Source organism: Bidens hawaiensis, unplaced genomic scaffold, assembly GCF_021521415.1.
Source record: "Bidens hawaiensis isolate Kalapana, Puna unplaced genomic scaffold, B.hawaiensis_p1.1 tig00010132_1, whole genome shotgun sequence".
NCBI classification, from domain to species: Eukaryota; Viridiplantae; Streptophyta; class Magnoliopsida; order Asterales; family Asteraceae; genus Bidens; species Bidens hawaiensis.
Genome location: NW_027491767.1, coordinates 602,865 through 616,346, shown reverse-complemented (window position 1 = coordinate 616,346; position 13,482 = coordinate 602,865). Strand labels below are relative to the sequence as shown.

General features: G+C 39.3%; 1 protein-coding gene across 1 annotated transcript in view; it reads right to left on the bottom strand.

Moving 5' to 3' along the window:
- Nucleotides 1-5,165, bottom strand: part of LOC143534373 (midasin-like) — a 29,165-nt gene extending 24,000 nt beyond the window's left edge. The window contains exons 1-15 of the mRNA XM_077028876.1: nucleotides 4,980-5,165; nucleotides 4,757-4,879; nucleotides 3,325-3,668; nucleotides 2,944-3,028; nucleotides 2,522-2,811; nucleotides 2,267-2,410; nucleotides 1,965-2,134; nucleotides 1,715-1,824; nucleotides 1,509-1,628; nucleotides 1,251-1,329; nucleotides 1,010-1,132; nucleotides 835-919; nucleotides 407-503; nucleotides 194-322; nucleotides 61-117 (exon numbers count right to left, since the gene is read on the bottom strand). Coding sequence (XP_076884991.1) covers nucleotides 61-117; nucleotides 194-322; nucleotides 407-503; nucleotides 835-919; nucleotides 1,010-1,132; nucleotides 1,251-1,329; nucleotides 1,509-1,628; nucleotides 1,715-1,824; nucleotides 1,965-2,134; nucleotides 2,267-2,410; nucleotides 2,522-2,811; nucleotides 2,944-3,028; nucleotides 3,325-3,668; nucleotides 4,757-4,861 — 1,938 coding nt within the window. The 5' untranslated portion in view covers nucleotides 4,862-4,879; nucleotides 4,980-5,165. The remainder of the gene's footprint in view (nucleotides 1-60; nucleotides 118-193; nucleotides 323-406; nucleotides 504-834; nucleotides 920-1,009; nucleotides 1,133-1,250; nucleotides 1,330-1,508; nucleotides 1,629-1,714; nucleotides 1,825-1,964; nucleotides 2,135-2,266; nucleotides 2,411-2,521; nucleotides 2,812-2,943; nucleotides 3,029-3,324; nucleotides 3,669-4,756; nucleotides 4,880-4,979) is intronic.
- Nucleotides 5,166-13,482: the final 8,317 nt, after the last annotated feature.

Below are 13,482 nucleotides of genomic sequence, written 5' to 3'. Positions count from 1 at the left end.
AGAAACAAAAAACATTATTGTGAAGTATTTAAAAATAAATAACATTAAATAATAACCCACAGGTTTCCCTGTCTTCTGAAGAGCTACTCGTCCAATATAATAACCAGATCGCGACTCCTGCGTATAATAATTAAATGTTGAGAAAACAGTAACTACACATTCAGGCGCAAATAATTGTTATGAAAATAAAAACCTTCACAACAGGTTTATGATAAGGAAATAATTTATTGGGAATCGGTCTTTCCCAGATCCCTGCTAACTCTTTCATAAGACTTAACCGTGTATCCTTAGAACCTGAAGATGTTGCAAAAACATCCACAGCCTGCAAAACACAAACTTATTAGCAATCCACGATTTTTAGGAAAAATGCAATCGACAAAAAGAAGAGTAATATAAATATCGAAACCTCTAGATAGATGCAACTAGCCACATGAGCTGACAGATTATCTCCTACAAATGGATAACCCAAACCAACAATTCTTTTGCACCACTTCAAAAGATCCCTGCCAGAGCAGACATATAACTGAATAAAGATGCGCAAATTAAACTAATATCATGAGACAGTAATCTGTAGAATTGCTCAAAAGGGCAGGTTGGGTTACAACTAGAGGACAAAACAAGAACTTTTGGTACGAGTCGAAACGGATTGTATCGCGTTGACCCAAAAAGCACTTGAGTGTGTCAGAGATGAATACATGATTCAAAAATATATCTAGAAATAAATTATAAAATTTCTTGAAGAAAACAGTTGGAAAGTTATATGCGTTAATAATAAAGTTTAGGCGACTTTCGACCCAGTTCCATAAGTAATATATAGCATGGCTTGATTAATACCTCAGTGAAAACCTGCCAGCAGATGAACAGGTAACAGGAGTTCCAAGTTGATAGCCCGCTATCTGGTTAACTTTTTCAAAGGTTTCTGCAAGAACGGAAAAATAAACTTTCAGTACTGTCTATGTTATCAAGTATGTAACGAAACTTCCCAAAGTTCAGTATTTCTCTCGAATACCTATAAGCTTTCCACATATAGGTTCCAAGTCCGGGTACCATGCTTTAACAATACTTAGCACGTCAATACTACTAGGGGATCCCACCATTACTCTCCTCCACAATGCACCAAGGGAGCTCCTAGCTATATATAAACAAAGAAAATCAAAAAAGACAATGTCAAGGATTTAAATTTTGTATGTATTTACCCACTTGTAATTTTGCGTGATTTTAAATTTTATGCTAAACATGTTATCACGTACCTGTTGTCCCAGTGAATGCATCTAGCCTTGAGTCTGATACTGTAGAAAAAAGCCGGAAGCTTTCACTAATCCGAATTGCCTGCAAAGAGCAAATAATGACTCAAAATGTATCTTTTGCTGAGTCATTCGAGTAAAGACAAACAAACAAATAATGCGCATTTGACAAAATGGAACCCCAAGATTGCCCATTTTAAAAGTTTATCAACAATACACAAAGATGCAAATTATATCCAAAACTTTATAAACTTGGCATGGTACCTCCCCGTGACCAGTTAAGAACGAGGTAGAACCCTCTAGCAAAGGTAACAAAATGGACTGTACGTCTGCAGGAGCTTTATCAATGTCCTCAAAGACAACCCAAAGTCCATTAAGGATGGCCTGTGGATAGCAACACAACATAATCAAGACTCAAAAAACTGACTACTAATTAAAGCAATATTAAAAAATGAAACGAAATAACCAACCTGAGTAAGAGAACCAGGCTGCCACCTAAAATCACCGGGTTTTTCGGCACATACATAACTCCCAATTAGTGTTTTTCCATCAATTTGATCATCCATGTGAATGGATAGAACTGGAAGGAGACAAAAATCGCAAATAAAAACAATAATGCACGAAGCTGTTCAAATACTATAAAGGAACACATATTAACGTACAATGATCCATGAACTTCAAGTGACTTTTTTATGCCAATTAAATTGGAAGAAAGCATACCTTGGCTCCCTTGACTATGGGCTAACTTGCCAATAAGAGCAGTTTTGCCTGCTCCAGCTGGACCATAAAGAAGAACAGGCCACCTCTGTCTCACTGCCAACTCAACAACCTCAAAACTTTTCTTCACGGCAGATGTTAACACAAACGGTCTTCCACTTTTACTCGTATCCCTAATATAAAAAACTTCAGTCGCATAAAAAATTTGACTAGAAACAGCCTTGGCATACAAGGAATGTACAAACCACATTATCAGCCATTTAAAAGGATCCGTTATTTTGAAATCAAATTAATTATAGCAGTACCATGTTGTCTCCATGCTGCTCCAATTTGGTGGCCCAAGACCCAAATTTATGTCTTCTTCAGAAGAACACGGTGTGTTTTCTCTAAATGGTTCAAGATACCAGCAAGCTTTCTCCAAAGATACATCCTGAAGAAATTCCTTCCACCTATAAATGGAGGTCAAAGGACAAAAAATAAAATCATCATATAACAATAAAACTAACACTAATTGAAAAATAAGCAATAAGTGATCTCTATCATCATTAGAAAAATCTAACCGAAATAAACACGCGAAGGCTACATCATCATCAAATCCAAAGTCAGTATTTGTCATGTCACTTTTCTTTTTCCGGGTAAATCTGTCACTCATCTTCAAAACGACTGTTAATATTTGAACCACACACCATCTTATGTCCACCAAAAGCTCTGATTTTTCTCCATTAAAACCGCTAATCTCATGTAAAAGGTCCAAAAAACAGGACCAATCCCATAGTTTAGAAAACAACACAGGTTCTGCTAGAAGAAGACGGTATGACACCCGTATAGCATCCAGTAGATGAACTCCTTCCTGATAAAAGTAAAAACACAACTTGGTCAACAATGAGCATAATGAACAGAACATAGCTTTATAATGTTCCATAGGCATAAGCATCACTTTCATAATTCAATGGATATAGAACAGACTAAGATTTATATCTACCTGTACTAATAATTGGGACATTGATTCCTTCCCCATAGTCCTTTTAAACGGTGGTGGCGCAAATTTGAAGTAATTCCTTAAAGACCTGCATAAAATAACCCAAGATTCATATTGTAAAAAGCTAGTGAAAGGACATTCTGGTGCATAACTTAATTACATCCAAACAATTAAGAAGGTGAATCTGTGACTAGGCAAACAGAAGTTAAAAATATAGCCATAAAGCTTTCCCTTTTACCGTATCTATTGGTTCTAGAATGTAGATAATTCAAGTTAAATGTGTCAAAAACGATATGCATGACCGTATATAAATCGTAGCAAAAGCAGCAAATAGTATATGATACATGAAGAACTCCCAAATGTATAAGAACTAAGTGAGCTTACCCAGATAAATGGGGTACCAAATCAAGTGTTCTTGAAAATGCTAAACATGAAAGCTCATGGAGTCTCAGACCTCTCTCATGTTTGACATATAAGTTAATAATATAAATAACTTCTTCATGGTCTGAACTTTCAGGCTCCTGAAATAAACTCCATTCATCAAATTCAAGCATTGAATCATTCGAATTGGAGGTCAGATCAGGCACCAAATGTAGCAAAGCCACAACCCGGTCAACAATCTTCCGTGCAATCGGACGAAAGCATCCCACTAATGGGATTGTATAACGAGGATGTAAAAGTAACTCCGCTACTCCATCAATCAATTCTCCCTCGGTTAAATTCTTCCCCTAGTTATAGCCAAACAGAAACAGAGTTAACGTTCCACATCATAATGAAACTCAAGTAAACGACTCCCTTCAAGCCATAAAGGGTAGAGGTATAAACAAGCTAAGCCCGAGCTCGACTAGGCTCGGGCTCAGCTCGTTTTGACTTACAAGAGCTCAGACTTGGCTCCTGAGTTGTTTTATCAAGCTTGGGATCAGCTCGTAAACAATTCATTTAATAATTTATATAGGTTTCTTATTATTTTAATTTATTTAAAAAAAACCTTAAACGACCCTAAGTTCGGCCCAAGCTCGATCCTGAAGTGTGAAACTAATATATAAAAGTCCAAAAGAGAGAAAGCTTGATTACGCACAAGGCTTGATGAGCCTAAACGAGCTTCACATACAACCATACAGAAAACAGAGTAACATTCTACATCATAATGAAAATCAAGTAAGAAACTCCCTCAAAGCCAATAAAAGGTAGAGGTATAAACAAGCTAAGACCAAGCTCGACTAGGCTCAAGCCCAGCTCGTTTTGACTTATGAGAGCTCAGACTCGGCTCCTGAGTTGTTTTTTCAAGCTCGGGATCAGCTCATTTATTATTCATTCATTAATTTATATAGGTTTTTTATTACTTTTTGCAAGAACCTTAAACGAACCTAAGCTCAGCTGAGCTCAACTGTGCAGTGTGACATTAATATACATAAGTCCAAAATAGCTAAAACTTAATAATACACAAGGCTCGTTAAGGCTTGATAACTAAACTAATCGAGCTTTATTTGAGGCTCGAGCTCGAAAAATCTCAGCTCACTTCAAGCTTATTATCAATCCTAGCTCGAGTAGCTGGCAGGCGCCTCGATTGCATTTGAGGCTCGAGCTCGAAAAATCTCAGCTCATTTCAAGCTTATTATCAATCCTAGCTCGAGTAGCTGGCAGGCGCCTCGATTGCATTTGAGGCTCGAGCTCGAAAAATCTCAGCTCATTTCAAGCTTATTATCAATCCTAGCTCGAGTAACTCGCATGCGCCACGTTTACACGTCTATAAACTAAACATACGTAACAGAATACAATATTATTATCTATTATTATCTATTAATATACTAAATACCTTTTTAACCAGTTTATCCAGCTCCGGAGCAGCCGCAAGCTTCGGACACCGTAACAAAAACCTTCTGAGCTCATTTCCAACGCAAAAACTTCCATCAATCGCCATTTATACTCCAATTGGAACCTAAAACTCGTAATTCAACCAAAACTTTTAGCTCAATTGATGTAAATACGTAATATCAAACAATATCAACCAAATAGTGATTAAAAACGTGAAAACTGACTTAATTAGTAGAATCGAAGCAATTGAATGGTAACGTAAGCTAACGGCGATAACGGAATACGATTTGCAAAGGCGGTGGTGTGTCTTCTTCTTCTTCAGCTTCTGGTTAGGGTTTAGGGTTTAAGAGTGAATATAGATTTTTAAATACATTTCTATTTAGTGTGTTAGCAGGAAATTGGGAGTTTTCGTTGGGCCGGGTTTTCGTGTTTTAAGTGGTTGAGTTCGGCCCAGTTTGTGTGGAGACTAGAGTCTAGAGGTAAGCGCTTTTCACGAGCCGAGCCGAGCCGAGCCGAACCGAGCAAAGACTTCCTCGTTGCTTGGTTCGTTTACAACCGAACCGAGCAGAACTTTGCTTGTTGCTTGGCTTGTTTGCAAACCGAACCAAGCAGAGCGGCTCGTTTACAATCGAGCGAAAAAACGAGCGAGCATTTTCCGAGCAGTTTCTGAGCGAGCGGCGAGCGAGTTCGAGCGACGAGCTGTTTGGACGGCCCTACTAGAGGTGCACACAGGAACCGGTTAACCGGTCCCTACTTGGTTTGTACCCGATTTCGTAACCGGTCTAGCACTAACAAGTTTATAACCAATCATAACCGCCAGTTAACCGGTTTATATTATTGATTTCAAAACCGGTTATAAAACGGTTAATCGAATCGGTTAGCCGATTTTTCTATTATTACGTTATTAAAAATTGGGTTTTTTCGGTTATTACCGGTTAACCAGTCCAGTCGAAACTGTTTCTCTAACCGGTTACTACTCGACCCGAAAAACCGGTCTAACCGGTTAATTCTTGCAAAAAAAATTGGTTAGTAAATTAACCGGTTGACGATTAACCAGTTGACCGCTTTGTGCACCTCTAGTGGAGACTGGAGACTTGCGGTTGAAGGAGAATATAATATTTTTTTGGAAACTAGTTCGTACGGGTTTGGGTAAAGTCGAATAGGTCAATGCCGGTTGAAGGTGCTATCGGTCGGGTGTATACCCAGATATTGGTAGAAAACCCAACCCAGTAGTGATACTTTAGGGTCGTTATGAAACGGATGATTGATTATACTTTATTTTTTTAATATTATGAAAACGATTTACATAATGAGGTTTGATTTATATTTACTTTTTGAGATTACAAAAACATAAATAAATAAGAAAACTTAGAAATTAAAGCTATGTTTTATTATTTTGGCTTGAACTTTCGTTTTCTTTCAACTTTCTACTTGGCTAGGTTTTGGTAAGTTACTTCGAGTTCTTCATTGTTGAGTGGCGTTGATATCCATGACATGTCTTAATATTGGGTAGACGGGTTTCTATATTGCATTCATCTTAAGACTAAAAACATGTATTCGTTCACCACCCTTCCCCCCCCCCTACCGCCCTTGACTGGCGATCACCATCCTTACCCCCCGCCATTACCGCCAACCACCACCAACGCCTATCGCCCACCACCAGCCACAACTAACCGCAACCACCTCCACCCACTACTACCACCGGCTATCGCTAACCACCGTCCGCCACTGCCACCGCCCAACACTAGCGCCACCATCGCCACCACTTGCCATCAATTTTATTCTATTATGTCTTTTCCAACATATCAAACAACATTTTCATTCAATCACACATGATAACTAATCATAACATTCTTTTTTTCCATTATACTACCCCTACCAAACTGACCATCAAGACATATAACATTTTACATTTGTTGTTAAAAAAAAGAAAAAACTATACATAGTGGGTTTTAACTAAGGACCCACACTGTTTGAAACCTTACTACGTAAACCCCCGTCCAAAACTCCCGCGTCAAACACGTCACCTTCAGTTAAAATAATATTAGTCATCTTCTTTATAATCAATCCCATCACCTGCAACTTCACTCACACTCTTAAACTAATCACACCATGGATCACTTCAAAGGCCATCACAGGCTTCCTAGATTCGCTATCCCATACCGTTACAACCTCACTTTAAACCCTAACCTTGACTTATCCACCTTCTCAGGCCATGTTATTGTTGACCTCTCCATCGTTCAATCCACTCGGTTTCTCATGTTGAACTCGATTGATCTCGTCGTTCATGAATCGGTTTTCGTAGACTCCAATAATAACGTACTCACTTAGTTTGTTCATTTTGTATCATCCGAGTCATTATTTCAAGCTCTGAGTTTGGCTCGTTTATTATTTATTAATTAATTTATATATGTTTTTAATTATTTATATATATTTTGAGAAACACCTTAACAATCCTAAGCTCTACTCGTTCGAGCTCTTTTTCTAATTAATTTATATACCTTTTTTTTATTATAATTCTATATTTTGAGAAAACCTAAGCTCGGTCTAAGCTCGGTCTAAGCTCATGTAGTATCTTAAACGAGCCAAAGCTCAGCTTGAGCTCGACTCAGGCGCGGCTAGTTTTTTATTAATTAATTAATTTATATACATAATTTTATTATCCGTTGACTCGAATAATAACGTAATTAGTTAGTGTTCATTCTATTTTGGAAATTTATTTTGTGGTAGGGTTCGAGCTCTTTTTCTAAAGCTCGAGGATGGCTCGTGAGTTGTTTATCAAGCTCGAGCTTGACTTGGCTTGGCTGGTGTAATTATTAATTATTTTTATATATTTTGAGAAAAAAGTAAAACCTTAACAAGCCTAAGCTTGGCTCGAGCTCCACTTGAGTCTAGCTCGTTTATTATTTCTTAATTAGTTTATACACATTATTTTGATATTATTTTATAATTCGAGAAAAAACTTAACAAGCTCGGCACGAGCTCGTGTGCAATACCTGACAAAGCTTGGCTCGAGCTCGTTAAAGAGTTAAAAACTTGAAAATACATTAAGATTGTTAAGGCTTGACAAGCCTGAAAGATCTTCGAGTACAAGGCTAGAGCTCGGGCTAGTTAACTAAACGAGCTTCATTTGCGGCTTAAGCTCAATAAGACTCCCTTATTTCGAGCTTTTCTATTGATCCGATCTCTAGTAGCTCGCGAACGGATTGTGGAATACTCACAAGGTGTTTGTGAAAATGCAGAAAGTGATTCTTAGTGAAGTGGTGGTGGACAACGATGCCGAGATGCTGGAGTTGGTTTTTAATGAGCCTCTCAGTGTAGGAGATGGTGTTTCGGAGATCAAGTTTACCGGAGTTCTTAACCAACATATGAGGGGTTTCTATAAAGGGTATAATTCTACGTTATTTTTTTCCCTTAAAGCATGTATACGAACGGAACAAATATGAACATGGGCATGTTCGTGCTCTTTCATTTAACTTTAACCGAACAGGAACAGAAACACATAATCCAACAGTTATTTTGTTCATGCCCATTCATTAAGAAAACAGGCATGCTTGTTCGTTTAAAAACTAAATGATCAGTTCAGTAACACAAACGAAAACGAACAGAAGCAAACGAACTTAAACAAACACAAATGAACATAATTGACCAAACATAAGTTAACATGATGGGAAACCGGTTATTCAGCAAAAATAGGAGTAGTGGAGCAGCTTAATAACTGTTATTAGGATTATTATTTATAACATGTTCTGCATTTATTTCCAGGGTCGAATGTTTATTTATCAATTAGGGTGTGTTACCTTTGTTTGGAGATCTAGCCTATCTCGAATATGTCTAATCATTTTAAATTCAATAATTTAGATTTCCGGTTTCTAACATAACATCAATGAATACAAACATACAAGTCTAGTTATGCATTTATTGAAATTTAAACAAACATAAATAAACAAACATAAATGAACAAACAAAATATATGTCCATGTTCGATCATTTAATTAAACGAAAAAATAAATTGTGTACACGTTCGTTCGTTCATTAAATAAAGGACATAAACAAACTTTTTACCAAACAATTCATGCACGCTAGATTCGTTTACAGACCTACTTAAAGCTCCATGACCTTTGACTTTTCATGTCAATAAGAGATTTAAGAGCTATATAAGTTATTGGGTGTTTATGGCGTCGATCATTTTTGACATGACTTATGTTGATGGAGAAGAGAGAAAAAATATGGCAATGACTCAATTTGAACCTGCTGATGCACGACAGTGTTTTCCATGCTGGGATGAACCTGCACTTAAGGTGTAACGAGTCATTATTTTAAATATTTACAGTTAACTTTACAAAAGGTGCTAATAAAGTCAAAGAATCATCTTTTTTGTTCCATAAAAGTTTCTAGATTAAGTTAATAATAACATCTTGATACTCAAAACACATGCAGGCTACCTTCAAGATAACCGTTGGGAATGTACCAATACCATTAGAGCTGACAGCATTATCGAACATGCATGTCTCTGAAGAAACAATCAATGGAGACTTCAAGACCGTGTGCTTTCAAGAATCACCATTAATGTCAACGTATTTGGTGGTTGTTGTTGTTGGTTTGTTTGATTACATTGAAGAAACAAAACCTGGTGGTAATGCCATTTTGTGTAAAATATAAATTTAAATTTAATTCAGTTTCATCACCTCCAGCTTCTGTTTATTGGCTTGATTCACTTTCTTTCAGGAATTTGGGTTCGTTCATATTGTCCCGTTGGTAAGAGTGAGAATGGGAAGTTAGCATTAAGTATTGCAGTCAAGTCGATTGAACTTTATACAAAGTAAGTAACTTCATATATATATAAACTATATATCATCAATCATTCAAACTTATGGATATTTTATAGGTATTTTTCTATGCCGTACACGCTTCTGAAGCTAGATATGGTTGGGGTTCCTGATTTTGGGGCTGGGGCCATGGAAAATTATGGGTTGATCACACTTCGTGAAACCGAGTTGCTTCATGATGATTTAAATTCAACAGCAGCTAACACGCAAAGAGTAGGAAAACATTTCTTCATGACCTTATTTAACTCATTGTCTTATTTATTAATCATTATTAGTGGCATTGTTTTCTGAAGAAACACGGATCCAATCCCCGGGTATGGGTCCTGGATCCAATGAGTCCACAAGATACAATATGATAATCACAACTAAGATATGAGTATAACTTCCCAAAGTCCAATGACCGGAACCTGCAAAATAGACACCGTGAGTCTCGTTACAGGAAGGACAAGAGGGGGGTCTTCATGTAACCACCCTCTGGCGTGAGAATCAATAACCTTCGTTATGAAGAAAGTACTGAAGTAAATAGACTAAGTGTAGACAGAATGTAGGTGAGTGAATCCACCCCTCATACCGTTTGACAAGGTATTTATAGCCGAAGGATGATGGAAGATGATTGGGCAGCTGTCCTCTTCTAGAAGATCTCTGATAACCGCCTGAACACGTGTCCTCTTGTGATAGGTTAAGCTATACGTCTCATGTGCATGAGTATAACAACCTGGACACGTGTTGCCAAATGATAGGACGGATCGCACCCTGGCCATGTGCACGGTTATAACAACCTGGCCAGGTGTCCTTTGTTTATTGGTTAGTATGTCACGTATTCTCCAAGTAAGAATCATGAAACTTCTTCTAGAGAGTACTTGAGTGGTGACAGCTGTGCCACTGGCACTGTCCTCCAGTTGTTTATGCGGACAAATGTCTTGTCCTGCGGATGACTTTTGAGGATGCCAGGATGCTTCCGCGTGTGTTATGAGGACGTTCCTCCTCAATCGTAATATGCGGGTGACCCATGTGTCCCGCGGGTGGCTTATAAGAGGATTCTCTGTGACCCGCGGGTGGTACTTAAGGGTATTTGGGTCTTTTTGGTACCCTACCTCTACAAGTCCCCCCAGTCCAGTGTTTCTTCCGTGTGAAGTCTTTTATGCGGGTGAAATTCTATACTTAATGTATGTTGGGGATTTTTGTTGTTCTGACGTTAGGTAAAAAATATCTTCTGTTGGTGTGGATAATCATGAAAAAAGGACAAGTTGACCACTCGCCGGCGCGTGAATAGATGATGGAACGTTTTTGACGGCTGTCACTGTACCCGACTGTACAACTTTTTCTCTTTTTCGAATTTCCCGCGTGACGTGGCGAGTACTGGCTGGGTGGTGTTTTTCTCTCTATACTGTTCATATCCTATCGCATTAATTGCGATGGGTATAAATAAGGGGAGACTCCTTCTTTTTGAAGTTTTATCACTTTTTTCTTCTAATTATCTTCACAGTTTCTCTGAATTTTTCATACATCTTTTCTTCTTTCTATTATAATGTCGAACGTACAAACTGAAGTCGACGAAAAGTCTCGTGGGATTATGCATAATACGAAAAACTGTTGGAAACTTATGGTATTCCACCTGAATGGGGACCGGATTTCCCTTTTCCAGGTTCCATAGCCAGCTTCCCACCGCCTGGGAAAGTGGCTGTGTATGCTGACTATTTCGTTCATGGAAATTTCCGTTTACCCATAATGAAATTTTTTGAGAGGTTTTTAACCGCCTATGTGATCCATTTATCTCAACTGCATCCGCGTGCCATGATGCGAATTCGTCATTATGAATTCATATGTATAGCGCGAGATATGGTGCCTCATATTGATCGATTTCCTGTTTTTTACCGTCTTGCCAACCGGAACGGTTGGTATACGTGTCAAGGATTTTCCTACCGGAGCCTTGGGTATGAAGTTGAAAAGTTATCCACTGACTGGCATAATAAATTCTTTTGGGTATCTGAGGATGTGGTGCCTCTTTCAATGATTCGTCGCCCCATGAATTCCGCCCTTCCGGAGGTTATCACAGCTGCTCATGAGGATCAAGAGTGGTATCGTGCTCTTACTATGGAACCCTCCCCTATGCGTTCGTTGCCGGAGGAAGCTTTAGTGTGGGCGGGCATGAGTCGTTTGTGGCCAACGGAATTCGTGGAACCCATTTTTGCAGATTTGAATGAGCGTAAGTTGTCTTGTTTTGTCTCTTCTCTTTCTTGAACATTTTGATGATCCGGGTTCTATCTTTTTCAGGCCGAAGCTCTATGTTCAATGCTCTCTTTGAAAACATGGGTTGTGTCCGCAAGAGTATCCGCGAGGCGGGGGACCAACCTATTCTTGACAAAACTAAGTCCCAATTTCTATTTCCGAAGAAGGTTCGGGCTGAACCTGTAACTTCGAATGCCACCTTTGAAACAGGTGCGTATGTTCTAAACCCTTCTCCCCTTACTGCCATTACTTCCAACGGGACGCTTGCTATCCTATCATCATGTGATGATCTCGGTTTTCCGCTTCGGAAGAAGAAGGAGACTCTGATGAGGGTGCTTCTGAATTTTCCTCTGCCTCATCTTTATTAGCAGAATTGGAGAAAAAGAGAGCTTTCTTAGCTTCTCAGACAGGTCGAGCAGGTATGGAGGCTGCGGATGCTGAGGCGTGACCATCAAAGAAAAAGCGAAAAATTCACCGTCCCAAGAATCCACAGTACAGCCTTGCTGACTGCATTGACATTGTTGAGGGTACATGTCGACTTTTAAATAATGTGTTCATTTATGAGTGTTTGGCTAAATGTAGCATTGTTATGCAGACCCGTTGATCTTTTGTGAAGATATTTCCGAGAAGTTATCTACGCCAACTCCTCAAACTGAAAAGTCACCATCCCTTTCTCCCAAAGAAGATGCTGAGACTAAATTGTCTACTCCGCCGAGTGACCTTAATGTAGAAGGTCCATCGACCTTTCCTTCAACTGAAACTATCGTAGAAAATAGGATGCCAACCCTGCCAGCCGATACTTCGACGGGGGAAGCTAATATCCAGTCTGAAACTGATACTCGTTTTGACTATCTTTTTCAGGCTGGGGGTGGTACTGGTGATCAGCAGGAAAATCCTGCTATAAATGAAGAAAATGTTAGGGATGTGGAGTCTCCTCCTCCACAACAGCCTTTTTCCACCCCAGCTCGCCTTAGACCTTCGGGTTCCCGTTATTATGGGGATACGGGCATGGGTGACAAACATGAACTGTTTGTCCCTCCATGGGGCCTTACTAACGGATCTCGGTTTTCCCAAGCTAGAACTTGTATGGATTTTGTTGAGCATTGTGCTCCACCCATCGAGATGGCATATCAACGTGACCTCTCCCGCCATGATCTTCACACAAATGTAACTTATCATTTAGCTAATGCTCTGGCCGGTAGTCAGGAGGTCTTGAGTGAGTGGCGTACTTTAAGCGGGAAAGTGGGGGAGGCTCGGCGGGCCACTGAGGCTGCTAAGAAAGAAGCCGAGGAGCATCTTCATTGCTGCTCAACCTGCCAAATGGAAACAAGCTGATGCAGAAAATGCCCTCAAGAGTGAGCAAGACCGCAATGCTGATGCGTCACGCCGATGGAAAGAAGCCTGTGAAAGGCAAAATGCCATTCTTGAGGCTGCCTAAGCCAAAACTCAAAAGGAAAAAGATGACTTGGCCCGCGCTCAAGAAGCCAATTCTACCTTGGAAAATCAAGTGGCCCTCCAAGGTGCACGGATCCATGATCTTGAGGCGAAGCTAAAGTTGCAGAAGGAGCGTGTCGAACTTAAAGACCAAAGTGTTGCTGAAATTCAGGATGCTTATGACTCTCTCCTTCAAGCTCATGAGGAAGCCACTGCGGAATCAAAGGAATTCCGA